Consider the following 17081-nt stretch of genomic DNA (forward strand, 5'->3'; position numbering starts at 1 on the left):
CAGCCCAGGAAGTCAACTGTATCTGGGGCTGCACCACCAGAGGTGTGGCCAGCAGGTCGAGGGAAGAGGTTCTGCTCTTCTACTCTGCTCTTGTGAGATCCCACCTGGACTGCTGCATCCAGCGCTGGGACTCCCATCCTAAAAAAACAAGGATCTGTTGCAGCAAGTCCTGAGGATGGCCATGAAGATGCTCAGAGGACTGGGGACATGCCGAGAGAGTTGGGCCTGTTCACCCTGAAAAAGACAAGGCTCCAGGGAGACCTCAGAGCACCTTCCAGTCCCAAAAGGGCTGGAGAGCTGGAGAAAGACTTTTGACAATGGCACAAAGTGACAGGACAAGGGGCAATGCCTTTAAACTGACAGAGAGTAGGTTTAGATTAGATACTAGGAAGAAATTCTTTACTGTGAGGGTGGTGAGGCACTGGCACAGGGCTGTCCAGCAGAACTGTGGGTGCCCATTCCTGGAAGAGTTCCAGGCCAGGCTGGATGGGGCTTTGAGGAAGCTGGTCTAGCAGGGATTGGAGCTAGAAGATCTTTACAGTCCCTTCCAACCTAAACCCACCTATGTCTCTCCACTCCTGATGAATCTCAAATTCAATACCTGATCTTTCACTTCATCAGCTATAGAAACCCAGACAATTCTGCCTTCCTTGGTGAGCTGTTACATAGTCTCTTTTCATTGCAAAGGGTGCACTTAAAATATACTGATGAGCACCATGAGAGATCTTAATCAATTAAGCAGGCAGCAAAAGGTCCTTGGAGTTTGAGCTGTAATTCCAGGGAAAAGAAAGCACTGGACTGCTGGTGAAAGACTCCCAAAAGGGAAACATGAGACATCTGCAATGAAAAGTCTACTACAGATTTTTTTTTAATCTGCCTTCAAGTGTTAAACTTCTTCTGCAAGACTATCTTTCCTTTAAAACACTTGAAACTTCTAGGGCTTGTGAATGTTACATAAACTCTATTTGTTGTAAGATAACGTCCAAAAGGATAAAATAAATCTTTGCCTCTTAAAAATCAAACAAAGGAGGAAAGAAAGTGTCATTACCTCACCACCCCTTCAGTGGCTCCAGGCTTACCCCTAAGAATTTTAATAGTGGCAAAATAGTTTTGCTTCTTGGTCAAACCACTTCAGCTATGGAAACAGCAAAATGGCTCAACTTGTCTTTCAATCAGAAGCAAAGCTGAGAGAGACATGTTAACTTACAGCATATTTCAGTATTGCCTACATTTGAGTGCAGCAAGCAGGAACACTCTCTTCGTGTTCCTGACCACTTTTGGAGGAATAACCTGCCCAGTAAAAAACACAGAGGTCAGCATACAGCTCATCACAACCATTCTGTTAGAGAAAATCCCCCATTTATCTCTGAACACTAAATACTTTGCTTTTCTGCTTAATGTTACTCTTCTGGGTAAAAAAGGAATTCAAGGCCCAGAGACATATTATTTTTGCGTAATAAGGTTATACATATGGATTCAACTTAGCTAGGAAATGTCAACTTAAGGCTTGTCTTCATGAGGAAATTTACTGTAACTAGTCTACCAGTATAATTATATTGCTGTAGTTCTACTGGTAAAATTCCCCTGTTGAGCCTTATTCATAACAACAGCTGCCTTTATGGTTTATTTTTGTGGACTATGCCAAAAAAGGCCCCTGCTCCAGAAAGGCCACAACAATTTACATGGGAGGAGGGGAAGGAGCGGTGCCAGTGTAATTGGAACAGTAGAAAGAATAACAGTATAGAAATGGCAGTATTTCTTTATACAATGAATTATTTGATACCAAAAAAAAAAGAGTGACATTCTGTAAGAAAAGTATACTGTACATCAGACCTCATGGCAGGTGAGGTATGTGCCAGTTTCGTGCTCCATTTCATAGCTTTGGTAAAGGCCCCCAAGCCAGACACTGCTGTGCATCAGCCCCTCCCAGTGCATCCCTTTGTTCTCGCCTCCTCCCCAAATGCTGCAGTGCATTTTCCCAGGAGTACTCTTTTCCCCCCATTCCTTTATAGAAGCAATGCCTTGCCACCCAGCAACTGCCCAGGGGCCCTTGGACTGACCCTCCAAAACAAATGGGCATTTAAGACCAGTCCCTCTGGTTTACAGTTTGCATCTCAGGGACCAGGGATAGCTGGAAAGCAAAGAGCACTTTTTGCAAAAAGGATTTTAAAACAATTGCCCTTCGCTTCGGCAGTACAAGAATGCTGAGCTAGACAAAACAATGAGCCATCTGTGCACTCTTCCCTCCTTCCCTTGTCTGTATCCTCTGAGCTTAAATCAGAGCTCCCCAAGAATGGCCGAGTCCCCCTTCACCTCCGCCCACCCTGTTTACATCCTGAAAAAAACAGTTTTCTGGCCTATTTTTTTCCTTTTGTTCTTAAGAGCCCTTGCAAAATCTTCCTTTAAACCTCAGCCCTTTGTCAGGTGGTATCCCATCTACCCAGCTTTGTCAAGTGTTGAAAAAATGCCTCCCACCAGTGATCCGTTCCTTGTTTACCATCCCTAGAGGCAGAGTGGCACTCAGGAGCCCTACTCACCCCTTTGTCCAAGGAAGGCAATACCATCTGAATGGGAGACCACCAAGATTTGCAGCCCTCTTTTGTTAGCCTGGTGTCACTGCCTATTGGGCCTTGATTCAAAATTGAGATGACAGTAGAGAGGCAGCTGAGTTAGGTCATCACCACGGAGCATAGAAGAGAGAAACACCAATAGCTCAAATTTCACATAAAATTGGTAACTTTATTATCAGTGGTAATTTGTTGTTACCAATTATAGTCAAAGACTCATCAAGAAACATGCACTATTCTAGTACTAGTCAAGAAGGCATGTTTCTAACACTAAAAATGCATTGAAGAAAAAACAAAGGGGATTAGGTATGAATAACAGCCTTTGGATCTATTTCTTCAAACCTTTATTTTGTTAGTATCTCTATTCCAGGCAGCAAATGGATTAAAAAATGTCAATGAATGTCAATGATCTCACAGCTGGAATGGCTGCGCCGCTCAAAAATACTTTAACCTTCATGTCGCACTGAAAAAAAAGCTGACTGTTTTTTAATTCTTGATTTTAAAAACATCATAAACAGATCTTTACCACATAAAGCAACCTTTCACTAGAAGACCCAGTTTTGATCCCCAGTCGCTTCTCTTTCTAGCAGGCTGAACTTGCTGGGAGAGCAGAGCCTGCAAACTCTCCCACATCTCCACTCATTGGAGATCAGAGTAAGGAAGCCATGTCTCAGATCAACTCTCCTCCAATGTGCCAAGATCATCAATGTTCTGTTGGCAAAAAGACGCCATAAAATCATCCACTTTGAGCACTATGCCCCTTCCCTGCAAGGCAGCAAGAGGCTCATCCTAACAGGATGCAGCACTGGAGCACAGACCCACAATCGAACAGGAAGTGGTGTTCGCCTTCAATGCTCAGCACTAAACCTTCTTCCAATCTTTTTCCTTTTTTTTTTTTTTTTTAATTGAAAACAGTCCTTCTTGTAAATTCAACTACTGCACTGTAAACGTTAAATGAATTTCCTTCAATGCTTCAAAAAACCATTCCAAATCTAGCACAGTTCAAGAGTGGTCTGGTCCCACAGCCCCTGCATGTAAACACAGATAGACCGCAGCACAAAGCAGGCTGCTCTCTGTAGGTGGCCCACATCTTCCATTTCATTAAGGGTACTAACTACCTCCAGCAAGTGACATTTGGAAGCCAAGTGCACTCTGCCTTGGAGGAGGAAAATCAGATTTCCCTGCAGTGACCATAGCTTCAGGGGGGGTCTGCCTCCAGCAGTGAGACACAAGCCTTAGAGGGTTCTGGTGCATGGCAGCCACTGGAGGGACACCCTCAGTGGGACATAAATAGGCATGATGGTTTAACTCGGTTTTTTGTAATGTTTTTGTCTGGGAAATAGAGAATTGAACCCTACGTGATCACACTTGTGCATATGTTTCATTAAAATGTCTAAACTCATTGGTCAAAATCAATCCAGTCTTTCAGAGCAAGAGTTGTTCCAAAAATGTCACATTTCTGCAAAGTATGCAAAAACAAATAGCCAGACAGAAGAGAAGGATCTACAGGTATTCCCAGTAAGCAAGTTTAAGTAGAACCACACCTGTATTTCCAAAGAATCCACACAGGTGAGACTTGTTCAAAGTACCTTAATTTTAAGAAAAGCTCATTCTAACTCTTATCTTTATAGGTATGAAAAGAATCTAATCACAAAAAAAAAAATCAATTAAAAGACAGATTTTATTGTGCTGTGCATCTAAACTACTCTTTCCTACTCTGACAGATTCTCAAATAAACTACCATTGAAAGAAAACACTTTTTTGTTACAGAACTCCCTAATTCTATGGCCTCTCCCTTTGCACTCTGTCGTGAACCTTCCTCTCTCCCCTCTGCCTCAGACAGAAGGCCAAATGAAAAAATAAGCATTACATTTGGGATCAGCCTTTGATAGGCAAACAAGACCTGGGAAGAAAAAGGAAGTCCAGAGTATGTTGCCCACCTTGGACCCTCTCTCCTCCAAATCCTACCTTTTGTACTGCTTTCCAAAACTGATGCTCACTGATATCCTCTTCCATGAAATTCTCTTCAGCTGGGGCAGATGTTTCACCTCCAGCAACGTCTCAAGGTAGACATGCTGAACTTTACAAATCTTATCTGAAATATGGATCTGCCACCTCTCTCTAATTTACCATCTTCCAAAAGGCCCTCTGTTTTATCATGAAAACAAAGAGGGGCAGAGTCACTCACTACCATTTTAAAAGCATTCAGTTACCTTGGAGCTTGGTGTAATATTTCAGCAGTGCTTTAGGCATGTGGTTTATAAAGCACTTAGGGACCCATTAAATAGCAAAATTTAAGGCTAAAGGCTGGCAAGCTGAGGGCAGTGAGCTTTTAAATTTATGAAAGGCTACGGAACTAAGAGGCCACTAAAGTGATAGCTGTCAGCACCACTCCATCCTACATTCATGCAGGTTCAAAGGAGAAGCCAGCATGCACTCAAAAGAAAGAGAGGACTCATTCCAACTTCCAGGCTATTTTCTAAATACTCTTTTCAAACTCCTTTTATACTCAGAAAAAGCCTTCCAGAAAACATCCACCCCTCTGCAAGCCTTGTATTGGTTACCTGATCCACTTTTGCGCTCCTTTTTCTTCCTCCCAACTCTAACAAGCATCCTTGCCCTTTTACAAGTTAAGGTCATTCAGAGGATCTATACAAGCAAGCAGAACACAAGCTGGACTGAAGATCTTGAAAGGCTCCTGCTTACCCTCACCTTTAATAGGGAGGCACCACCCACAGAGACAACACGTTATCCCGGCATGCACCGCTCCCTCCTGATCCAAATGGAAAGCAGCACAAATCAAAAGGACCACAGCAAGTTGGAACCTGTTGTCTCAGCGGGTGGTACCCTGCATCTGTAATAGAGATGAAGGCAGCTGTAATCTCTCTGGTTTTATGCAAATGGGATGCTGCACTTGGGCTCCTGGCTAGGGGCCAGGAAAAAAACAAAACCAAAAAACCCCAAACCCCACCACCCTTGTCAGTATGAAGCTGATGTAGTAAACATCAAAACACAGTTGGCATGTCACTTTGTGGGATGTGGGAAGACCACAAATAAAAATCTTATCTCAATCTATCCATAATTTAAACCTTACTTTCTATTTCAGCTCTGAATTACAACCCTGCAATTTTAATACAAATAAGACTATTCAAGGTGTTCAGGAATTCTATTGCATCATGGTTTTCACTTTCCATGCACTTTAAAGTGTTCAGAAAAGGAATGAGCACTCACACTACAGAACAGTTAAGTGAAGATTCAAACCTTGGCCTTAGAGCAAACTGAAGTCAGAAGCCAGTATGGGAAAAACACATTTTCCTTCTTAGTCCCTGGACAGCCCTGCAAACCTGTGCCAGCACAATCTGGGGCTGGTAAACACTGTGGCACCATTGTCATCTAGTCCAACCTTCCTGATCATGCAGGGTAATCCCAGAGCACATGGCACAGGATTGTGTCCAGATGGCTCTTTAGTATCTCCACAGCCTCTCTGGACAATCTGTTCCAGCACATGGTCACCCACACAGTAATTAGGTTCTTCCTCATGTGCAGGTGGAATTTCCTATGCATCAGGTTCTGCCCATTGCCTCCTGGGTCAGAGACTCCTGAGGGAGTCAGCTGAAGCTGGCATTGCCACTGATGGAGTCTGAGTCCAGCTACACCTGCTGATGCTGCCTTCCTTGTGCACCTGTTCTCCACCAAGGAAGAAGTCACCATAATGATTGTAAACTGCAGGAATGATCTGTCCCTTGACCTCACTGATGGCCTGGCATCAGAGCGCAAACTGCCAGCTGAGGCACTGGCTTTGGGCAGACACACAGGGACATGTTCCTTGCTGCTGGCATTGCTGTGGGCAGCTGCTGCCAGCAAGGGGTGGAGAAGAGTGCAGGACTCAGCATCTCCTCTCCCACAACTGCACTGGCCACATGCCTCCTGCCAGCACGCTGCACACACTCACCACTGCAGTGCAGAATCTCTTCAGAATGCAGAAAAAAAAAGGCCCTACTTTAACCCTGCTGAATAGATTCAAGAAGTCACACGTTTGTTTTGATTAGAAAGAAGATAGAAAAAGCTAAAAATTGAGTATAACTTGCAAAAACATACTGGAAGGATTTCTGCTGCCACTCAAGTTGTGCAACACGCTCAACTGGAGAGACTTATTTCCATGCAAGCAGCTTGGCATGAAATCCCACTGAAAGGCCTGTGGTTCCCCAATGCTGTCATGACATCATGATTTAGGATTTTTAGAGCTATCAGCCCAGCACAGCTGGTGTCATGGTTGCCATTATACCATGAAACACTGAGGGATTTTAAATGAAAAAGGTTTCCTTGTTTTAAATTCTTAAGATTTCTTCCATCTTATTCTACAGATTCTTAAAACCAGACTGGTTCTGTAAGCAGAGTATAGCTGATACATAAGCAGAGCAGGAAACAGTGCTGCTTTAACTGAAAATAAATCTGTCAACAAGAAGGCACAGGGAGACCTCTACTTCAGACTTTTCAGGTTCTTATTAAAAAATATAAATTAAAGTCAACATTTTCACATTATTTGCTACATCTGTTTGCTATTCCATTATAAATAAAAATACGGGGTCTCCAATTCAGTGTTAGTCCACTCAAAAAAATCAAAAACTCCTTTTCATTTAATACTGCATTATAATTGTTCTAAACTGTACTGTATTACTATGAGAGGTCCACAAAAAGTAAGCTACATGTTACCCAAACTGGGCAATTAACAAGACCTTTGGCAGTGTTCTGTCTTTTCCTTTCTAAAATATGAAGGACAGCAAGGCTATGGAAGCACATCCCTGTTGTAGGAATCCTGCTGACTGTCACAAGTAGATCCAGCTCTGCACTCTTTGTAGACAGCTTGGAAACAACAACAAAAAAAATACAAACTCTTTCCTGTCTCCAGAGGCCAGGGCAATTGAAGAGTGCCACCCTGGTTTTAAAGGAAATACACCAAAGACTTAAACAGCTGCCCTGCAACCCCATGCTCCTGCCAACCATTCTACAGCACACTTTACCTGGGACAGCAGAATTCCAAAGCCCTTCAAGCAAAAGAGAGACATATTTTCTTAAACAAAGCTTTATTAAATTCCCTGTCAGAGAACAAGAACCTCCTGAGTACATAGGAAAATCCACCACATTCCTGCAGTGTGCACCCAGGGCTGGGCTGGTGACGTGCAATTCCCACAGCCATCAAATTTCCAGAGCTGTTTTAACAAACAAGAATTGCTCTTGGGAATGAGAATGGCTGATGAGGGCTCAGCTCCTTTGAAAATCTTCTCTCAGCCAGTCTACAGTGCTCACATACCAGCTGGTAACTTCAGGTTCAGTGTTTAGGAGATGAGTAGGTCTTGACAGCTCTACCACATGCACAATTGTATATTAAGGCTTTGGGACACAAGGTAGAACCAACCTACTCGACAATACTATCAATATTAAATACTATTAAGCTTTGTAGCTCCAAGAATGAGGCTAAATTAAAGGTGACAGACTGCAGACAGCTGACCATCTCAAGGCAAGTGACACAAGGACAGTGCTGTGCAGCTGGGGATGCTATTCCAGCCAGAAGGAAACACACACCTGATCTATGAACAAAAGTACCATGTAAATATCTACACGTTCACACTAAGATCTCTTGGGGGGGAAGGAAGCCTTAAACTTCATTTCTTTCACTTGCCCTACTTTTCCTCCCAAACTGGGGTTTGTTGTTAATGGTTGCTTAAATGTCCCAGGCAGATCTCTTTGACATTAGGGTCCTGTATAAACTCCAGACTTGTTTTCTGAAAAATAGTTCTGTAATCACAAACACAAGGAGGAAAAAAACAGGAGAAACTGTCTTGAGGAATGGGTAAAGTTAAAGAAACTGCCCAACTGCTGCTGTTGCAAGAGAAACACTGATGGAAAAAAAGCTGGTGGCTGAATCTTAACCAAGACAAACAAAAGGAGGAAAGCTTGTGTGAACAAACTGGATCCTTTGCTGCACCATTCATCAAGGACTTTTATCCTGCAACTATAACACAGTGCAAAGATAATTTCAGTAAACAGTGACAGCAGAAACATTGTGCCATTTCTGGCTGGCTAAAAGACCATGCTCACAGCCCCAAAATCATGATGGCCTGGCTACTGCTACTCACTTCAACTGGAGTTAAGGAGTAAGGTCAGCTAATGAAAGAATAGGGTTAGCTCATGCTGCCTGCTCGGTCTAATGCAAAGTCCCTGCTAGAAACCATTCATACCAGCAACCTAAGATAATAATTTAATTACTGGAGAAAAGACAGTCAAACAATTAGAGTTTTAGGCTTCTGTTACACAAATTGGCACTTAATACAGCATCCACTGGAGTGGCAGTCTGCTGACAGTAACACTGCTGTGCCAGCAACAGCAAAAATGCCCTTACAGCAGTTTTCCAGAGGAAGGCATTTAACATGCACAGGGAGAGGTCAGGATTTAAGTGTACAACCATAACAGATTACAGAGTGTGAAAAACACAACAAGACAGACAGTTAAAAGAAAATTTCCCAACAAGTTAAAAGAAATTTAAACAAAAACCCACTCAACACTGAAAGGAAATATACTGCATTCAAAGCCTGCAGAGGGAAACATAGAATGTCTTCTACATGCAAGCACAGGCCTACGTCATTGTTTTTGAGACCAGGGCTAGGGTGTTCTCAACAGAAAACCAGCTGTTCAAACAATACGAGCAGCAGGACAGGGGTTTACCTACACACCCCCAAAACGCAACACAAAACTCAACACACAGCTACAGAACCTAAATGACACTTACTCATGTACTCTGTTGTCTCCATACAAGTCACTTAACCCAAAGCTGACGTAGTGCCAGTGCTCAGGAACATTCAGTGCTGGGTTTCCCAGGTTTCTGTACATGCTAACATAGTCCAGAGGGTCAGGTCCTCCCAGCCTGCGTGAAAAACAGAAATATTCATACATAAGTTAGTTCACTCAAGACAAAGGATAAGTCTCCCCAGGTGCTAGAAGAGGTTGTACAAAGACCTAGTTTAAAACAAAAATTAGAATTTTCAAATTACCTTAAAAAAAAAAATCATGAGGAAGGTTAAGTCCAGAAAGCTTTGAGCACAGGAAGACAAAGTACATGTGTGCAACATGCTAAAAATGTTTTTAATGTTAAAGCATAAAAACCTCTGGAAAATCATATTAAAGCTTCCACAAAACACAAAGAAAATTGAAAAACTGTACTAGTAAAAGAGCAATGGCTATATCTGCATTGCAAACTCTTAATTCAGTCCAGAGGCACATACCTCAAAAAAAAAGTGATGCTATTCCAAGCAGACTTTGAAATTACTAAGTTTTGAGGAGAGTAATCCATACTTCTGAACACAGACAAAATAGTTCAAACAGTGGAGGAGAAAAATATTAATTCAGTAAAACTAGCAGCAAAACTTCTAAAAATACACCACTTGCATTAACCAAGAATGTAAAAAGCACCACTGTACCCTCTGCATCAGCATTAGAACGGCTTCCTTAAAAGAACATAACTCAAAAGTTAATGCAGCACAGGCAGGTTATGCTACAGAGCAACCAGCAAAGCCTGCAGCCACCCTTCCTGCTACAAGGCACAGGGAATTGAGGCTGTGTGCCAGCAGAGAGCAGAGCACATCCTCCTGCCACTCGCGTCACCTCTGTCTGAGCAAAGACAGGACAACTCCCTGCTGAAGGAAGGAACATGCTGGACTGTGTTGCTGTTTGCCCTGTCAATCACAAAACACCTACCACAAGCAGTTTTGGCACAGCTGAGCAGCTGTTTAACCACTTTGTGCCTACAACACAGTGTCTTCAAGTAGAACTCCCAGAACAAGAAAATCCAAACTCACACGACCCCATTCACTGGAACAAATGATTCTACACATCAATTCCTCTCATGTCTATTGTCTGAGACAGACACTGACACAATCATCTGCAGGCTGCAGGGCATGGCTGTCCTTCCTTCACTTGTCCTGAGGGTTTGTGTATCATGATACACAGTCTCCGTGGCTGGACAGATGGATCCAGCCCTAGTGACAGCGAGACACTGTTTTATATTCTCTGCCCTCCTCCTGTTGCCCAACTTTATCAAGTCTGTACAAAACAGCTCATCAGCTTGGTGCACTAAAAGGCCTCTCTACAGGTGCGCTGTGCTGCCTTGCTCCTACTGCTGCTGGCAAAAAACCAGAGCAGTTGTCTAACATGACTGACTTTACGTAGGACAGCTTCTCCCTCCTAAGTCATATATTACCATCATGGTGACTGACACCAGTTGCAGCTTCTCCAGCAGGTCAGTCGAGGATGCAGCCCAGGATACTGGGGCAGGACAGAGGGGATGAGCAGCTCACCCCCAGCAGTGGCACAAGTGTCCACTGTCAAAGGCTACATCAGAACAATGCAGCCTGCTCATATGACAAGTGGCATCTTCACGGCATAAAAGGCAAAGTGGTGAGCAAACATGGGGAGAGTGTATCAGACCCCAGGATGGAGCTGAGTCTGATCTTCAGCAGACACCTGAAAAACTCTTTTCAAAGTCTAGCAATAGTTTGAAACACTCAGGAAAAAAACAAGTCCCCTCTGACACCCTTTTCTCACCGGTTCTCTCTCACTGGCATCAGGTCACACTGGAGTCTGAGGTCTCTACCAGAAACACCCATCCAGGTGGCTCTGTTCAGAGCAAGGCATCTATGTCCTGGTCAGTGCTCAGCCCTCCAGGGATCCATGATGGAAGCAGTCAGATGGAAGCAATTCCAGCCAGGATGGTCACTCACCCTGGAGGAGTGGCAGTGACCAGCAGCAGCCACACACAATTATTACTGGACTGGGAGGATCTGGAGTGAGGGAGGTTCATGCACTGACCAGAGTGAGAGGTTAGTCATGGTCAGAGCAGCTGTGTGGGCTTTGCAATGAAGGGAACACTGCTAAGCAACCAGCATCTCCTACATAAAGAAAACCTGCTTCCAAACTGGGTTTAATAACACTTCAGAAGTCAAACAATCAATGCTGGAACACTGCTGACACAGGCACTCACACTGACAACACACAAGAGAAACCTCTATACTGCCCTTTTCAGGACAGGGACTATTCCATGAGCACATGCTTTTCCCTAGGGCTACTCAAACACAATTGTCAGGTCTGATGCAGATGGCAAGTCCGGCCTAGGACAGCCCCAGGCAAGCCAGACACCTCTCCCTCACTCCTGCCAGCAATCCTGTGTTTGTCTCCAAAGGCCAAACTTTTCTGGAGACCTGCAGCACCAGACCACCAAGAGGTGGCCACACAATGTGGCACCAGGTGGCCTGGAGAAGCTGAGCTCAGCCCTGCCCAGAGTTCACTACCAAGTGGTTCACATGCTGCTCAACGATCCAGCCACACCATCTTTACTCGCTGAGAAATCTCACTTGGAAGAGATGTAGACTAAAACCCTGCAGCAGTGACTAATTAAATTCCAAACAACACATATCCAAGCCATACACCTATCCCAAAACCACCGCAACTGCACAAACATTCAGCATGAGCTTTAAGCCAGCTACCTGCAGTAACCCAGCCATGGCAATAATGCTCACCAGAGGTTAGTCAGCACAGATATTTATCCAGTTTCGGTGGCAGGTTTCACTGCTCCCTGTCGGCACTGCTGAGGTACATCCTCCTCCCGCCCACGGCCGCCGCGGCAGGGTTCGACCTTGTATCACAATCTGCATATCAGTACATGCACTCACACAAAGAGCTGGAAGCGTTGGAGGATTTTATTAGGAAGGGCCCAACTTCAAAGCCAGAGGTACAGTACAAATTTGTTACATTCTCTATTCATGGAGCTCATTCAGGAGCAGGAAGGGCAGCCTCAGGGGAAACCCTGTATTTGCATCTGCACCAAGAGCCTTCTTTCGACTGATGTTAAGAGCGCCCTGAAGTTTGTGTGGAAGGAGAAACGCAGAGGAAAGAGACCCACAATGGAAAGACATCGGAAAACTCCTAATTCATTCACCCTGAAAAGTCCTTAGTGTATTGTCTGTAGCCACTTCCCAGCAGCTGACAATAGGATTGCTTTTCACAGCTACCTTTTAACAACCCTTCAGAAGTAGTGTGTGATTCCCAAAAGGCCACAGACCACAGCTCACTGCACAGGTTTTTGAGAGTATGGCCTAAATTTAAGACAGGTGATAAAAACCCAGTAGTCGAGCCCAAATTACGCTTATTTGAAAACCTATCACAAAAAAAGAACAAATTTGATTTTTTCACCAGTAATTCCACGCAACAAGATATTTCAGTTTGAGATACTCTACCATATTTTATAATTAAAGGGGATACTGGATATCCATCTTGGTGCACGGCCTTCACAAAGACAGACAGAAATTCTCCCAAGAAGTTCTGATTGGATCCTAAGCTATGCAAAGAGCATTTTAAAAGACTATTAAATAAACCACATGGCTAAACCCCTTTGTGCAACAGGCATGGAGTTCTGCAGATTCTCCAATGTTACACAGTTAGGATCTGCTCTGATCTGCAAGCCGAAGACTACAACTTCAGCTCCCTGAACAAAAAAAACAAATCGCTGTTAACCATAGTGAAACTGATACATATAATTAAAAGCTGATTAGTGTTACAATATTTCTTCTAAGGCAGAGAACTTCATTCAGCCATTTCCTCTTCTAATTTAACCAGCGAATAGCTGGCAGCCCAGGCAGAGTAGGAGAGAGAGTGTTGTGGCAGGAGTCGTTCTACCAGACATAACAAAACCAAGCTCCAAGTTTCACCCAACAACAGGAAAGAAAGAACTTGTGGCGCCCATGGAGGCTTTACCTCACACAAGCATTTCCTGCCCAGGACAGCAGTAGGAAGCTCACCTTTACAACAGAAGCTCTCAGCTCTCGCTGCTGGCTGAGCTAACAGCTGGAGGAACCACTAAGTGGAAAATGCCAGGATAAACAGGCCTTCACATTACTTCTTACTTGCAACCTGCCATCACTGCCAGCAGTAATCATTTTAGTGTTTGAGCTCCAACTGCAGCAAAACCCTCATCAATCCCTTAGGCAACAAGGTTTCTTCCCAAACAAGGGTCTTTGCCATTCTTCACTATAGACCTAAATTTCCCTCAACCTCCACAAATCCTACACCCCATAGCCAGTATGCTTTAAGCTGTTGATAGAAAAGAAGTGCTAACGTGACTGGAAACACTTCATGAGTATCTAAGATTACACATAAGTGTGAAAACAGACTGATCAGACCACCACCAAAGTACTGATGTGCACAGATGACTAAGAAATTATTTATATTTTGAAGTCTCAGATTTGCAAAATCTTATGTCAGCCCACTGCGCCATTTTAATACAATACTCCCCTAGGCAATAAAGGCTAACAGATAAACTTCTTGCTAGAATCACTTAAAAACTACACTTCTGTGGAAAACAACAGCAATAGCTTTGTCTGTCAGAGCAGCACACAGGCAGGATGTTGTTCTGCTGTTGCTCAGGACTCTAATTAGATAAAAACATACAGGTTGAAATGAGCTGTAAATAAAGAAGTTCAGCATTTAGTTTTTTCAAGTGCTGGGGTAGGGACTGGCCAACGTCATGTAAAGCAAACTTTCAGGGGTGATTGATCATGTTCCTTAGCCCCAGAAGAGGGGGCTGAGCAGCTAAGCAACAGCAAAAAGCAAAAGGAACTCCTCTACACACGGGATTAGACGCTAGACACTTATCTTGATAGCTAAACATCCAAGAACTTCCTTCATGCCACTCTCCCACATAAACAACTGCTGTTCCTGGTGTCAGACACTGTGTCAGCAGAGACACTGCACAGCAGATCCACAGTCTGTGATAAGGCATGGCTGTGTAAGGCCAAGCGAAGCTGGCACTGACTGCCCCGTGGGCTGTATGGGTACACAGGGCAGTGTCCGGCCTGCAGGCTGCAACGGCGGCTTCACTCTGGTCAGTGCTGCCACACTGGAACCGCAGGGTCCCGGCCAGAGACAGAGCTCCTGCCTCCTGCCCAGGGGGAAACTCCAGACCCTCACCTTCTGTGGGAACACCTCCACTGAGTAACACGCACTCCCTTTTCCTAAGATCTGTCCCAGCTGGGGCCTTCATCAGCAACCCCTCACTCAGGGACCCTCCAAATCACCCCAGAAACCCCAATGCACTCTCCTGATTTCAGTGCACACCTCTCTAGACCCTTCTCCTACTGCCAGCACATTCTCCCCAGGAGCCCCCTCCAAACGCACGCCCCAGGCAACCGACTGCACCCCCAATCCCTCCATCCCCCGACCCGCTGCATGTCCCCAAAACTCTTGCAACTCACACCTAGCACAGGACGCAATCCCCTGTCCCTCTCCCCTTGCTGCAACCCTCCCCAGCAACTCCAGCTTACCCCGTGCAACGTCCCCAGCCCCCGGGCTTCTCCCAAACCTCTCCCGCTCCCACCACTCCTCCCAAACCCGCTCCTATCCCACACAAGGCGCCGGCCCCAAGGCTCCCCCCGGCTCCACGCAAGACCCCGGCCCCATCCAGGCCGCCTCACCAGTATTTGAGGATGGCGGTGACCTGGAGCGGGTTGGGCTGGTCGGGATAGAGGCGGCGGCATTCGCCGTAGATACCGTGCAGCCCCGGCGGGAACAGCGACGGGAAGGATGCAGACCCGGACCCCGAGCCGGACCCCGGCGCGCCCGCGGGGGGCCCCCCGCCCGGCCGCACGCCCTCCATGTCCCAGAGGCGGCTGGTCCCGCCCGTCCCAGTTGGTGCCGAAGCCGCTCCGCTCCCGCCAGGCGCTCCCGGCCCGGCCCGGCCCGGCCCAAGCGGTTGCGTGGGGCCGCGGAGGAGGGGCGGGGCCTACTGCCGGGCCGCCTGAGTGACAGACCAGCTCCGCCAATGGCGGCGCTGCGCGGGGCTCCGCGCGGAGGGGGTGGGGCCCCGCTGCAAAGGTGGCGTGAATGACAGGAGAGGCTGACCAATGGAAGCTCGCGACCCGGAGGGCGGCCGCGCCTCTGTCCCCGCCCCTCGCTGCGTTGCGGGCGCGCCCCCTAGCGGCGGCGCGGGGGCCCGCGGTGGGCGGGGCGATGGCCGCGCGAGGCGGTGGCGGGAACGCGGAGCGGGTCCGGGGGGAGCGTGAGATCCCGCCCCGGGGCAGGCCTGTACACAGGGCGGTTCTTACTGCTGTCTTTACACCTCCTCCAGTGCTCAGGGCACCTCTCCTCTCCCCGTGCGATCTCTGTGTCTGTAGGGCTCTTGCAGGCAGCTGGAAGCTGGCAATGGGTGAAGTTTGGGGGCTCACACTGACGATCTGGCTCATTCCTGAGCCGCAACTACAACGGTGGCCATGCAAAGCCAGGTATGTACATGTGGATGGTGTGTGCACGATAGTCCCACACGCCTTTGCTACAGCAGGGTACTGCTTGTTAATCAGCAAATAGGAAAAGATGAACTATAGAGTGCTCAGAGGAGAGGGTGGGAGCTCATGCTCGCATTTCTCATTTAAATAGGTGAGAGTTTATTCTAAAAACATTAATGACACCATTTGGGAGAACACACGTGGTCAAGAAGCTGACACCAAGTGACAATCCCCTGAAAGAGGAGGTGAGCAGTTGGTGTCCTCACTTCTCACAGTGAAAAATGTTTCACTTGTCCTGTTACTGTGGTACTCCTTTTTGTGACATCTGCCCGAGTCAGCTGCTACAGTCAGCTGAGAAGGTGAATGTAACAGAGTATGTATGAAAGGCTGTGTTGGCTCCACACACCCATAAAGATTGTCTCCTGGCATTCACTGAAGTGATACAACACTACCCTTAATTCAAACCCCTCAATCCTCTTGTACAAAAGCTCCCTCTTGTAGACTAGGGGAATGGGGAAGGTTGCTAAAGATAAACATCGTGCATGAAATTTATCTACTGGGGCTAAAGCTAGGAACTACAAGAGAAAAGTCCATGTGTGCAGGAGAAATGTGGGACAAGACAGGTGAATCAAGCATTCAGGTGTTCCCACTGGCATGGAAGTCCATTTTAATTAATTTCAAGACCCAGAGTTTCAGACATGGATTATTCCGAGTGCTTTTAGAATACTTAGTCAATAGAAAATGACAATGTGTTCATTGTCCAATACTGACATGTTCATGATGTGCATTCTTTATACTGACACCTCCTGTGTGGCTCTCGTGCCTCAAAAATTGAGAGAAACTGGTATTTCCTGGAGGGAACAGATGTGTTATGACCAGTAATTCGTAAAGATGATCACATGAAATTATGGGACAGTAAAACACTTTCCTTAGTCATAGATCCCGGCTACAGAAGTTGCCTTTTCTCCTTTCCTATTAGAAAAAATTAGGCGAGGGGAAATCTATTAAGCATAAGCCAGCCAGTTGCGATGCAGCATTCTTGGTGTAAGTACCCAGCTGTCTCCTGAACCGCAACACCCACCGGTTTCTGGGCCGTGGATGTGTCCGCAGAATTCCCTTTTTCCGCACTCCGCCTCCCAGCACGCCCCGCTCCTCCGCCGGCCTACAATTCCCAGCATGGCTCACTCCC

At 46.0% G+C, this 17081-nt stretch overlaps 1 protein-coding gene across 2 annotated transcripts in view; it reads right to left on the reverse strand.

The window, feature by feature from the left end:
- Nucleotides 1-15372, reverse strand: part of SUFU (SUFU negative regulator of hedgehog signaling) — an 84756-nt gene extending 69384 nt beyond the window's left edge. For both annotated transcript variants that reach the window (XM_064716379.1, XM_064716378.1), the window contains exons 1-2: nucleotides 15086-15372; nucleotides 9355-9489 (exon numbers count right to left, since the gene is read on the reverse strand). In XM_064716379.1, coding sequence (XP_064572449.1) covers nucleotides 9355-9489; nucleotides 15086-15267 — 317 coding nt within the window. In that variant the 5' untranslated portion in view covers nucleotides 15268-15372. The remainder of the gene's footprint in view (nucleotides 1-9354; nucleotides 9490-15085) is intronic.
- Between the last annotated feature and the right edge of the window lie 1709 nt (nucleotides 15373-17081).

The sequence above is a fragment of the Zonotrichia leucophrys genome, chromosome 6 (genome assembly GCF_028769735.1).
Source record: "Zonotrichia leucophrys gambelii isolate GWCS_2022_RI chromosome 6, RI_Zleu_2.0, whole genome shotgun sequence".
Classification (NCBI taxonomy): Eukaryota; Metazoa; Chordata; class Aves; order Passeriformes; family Passerellidae; genus Zonotrichia; species Zonotrichia leucophrys.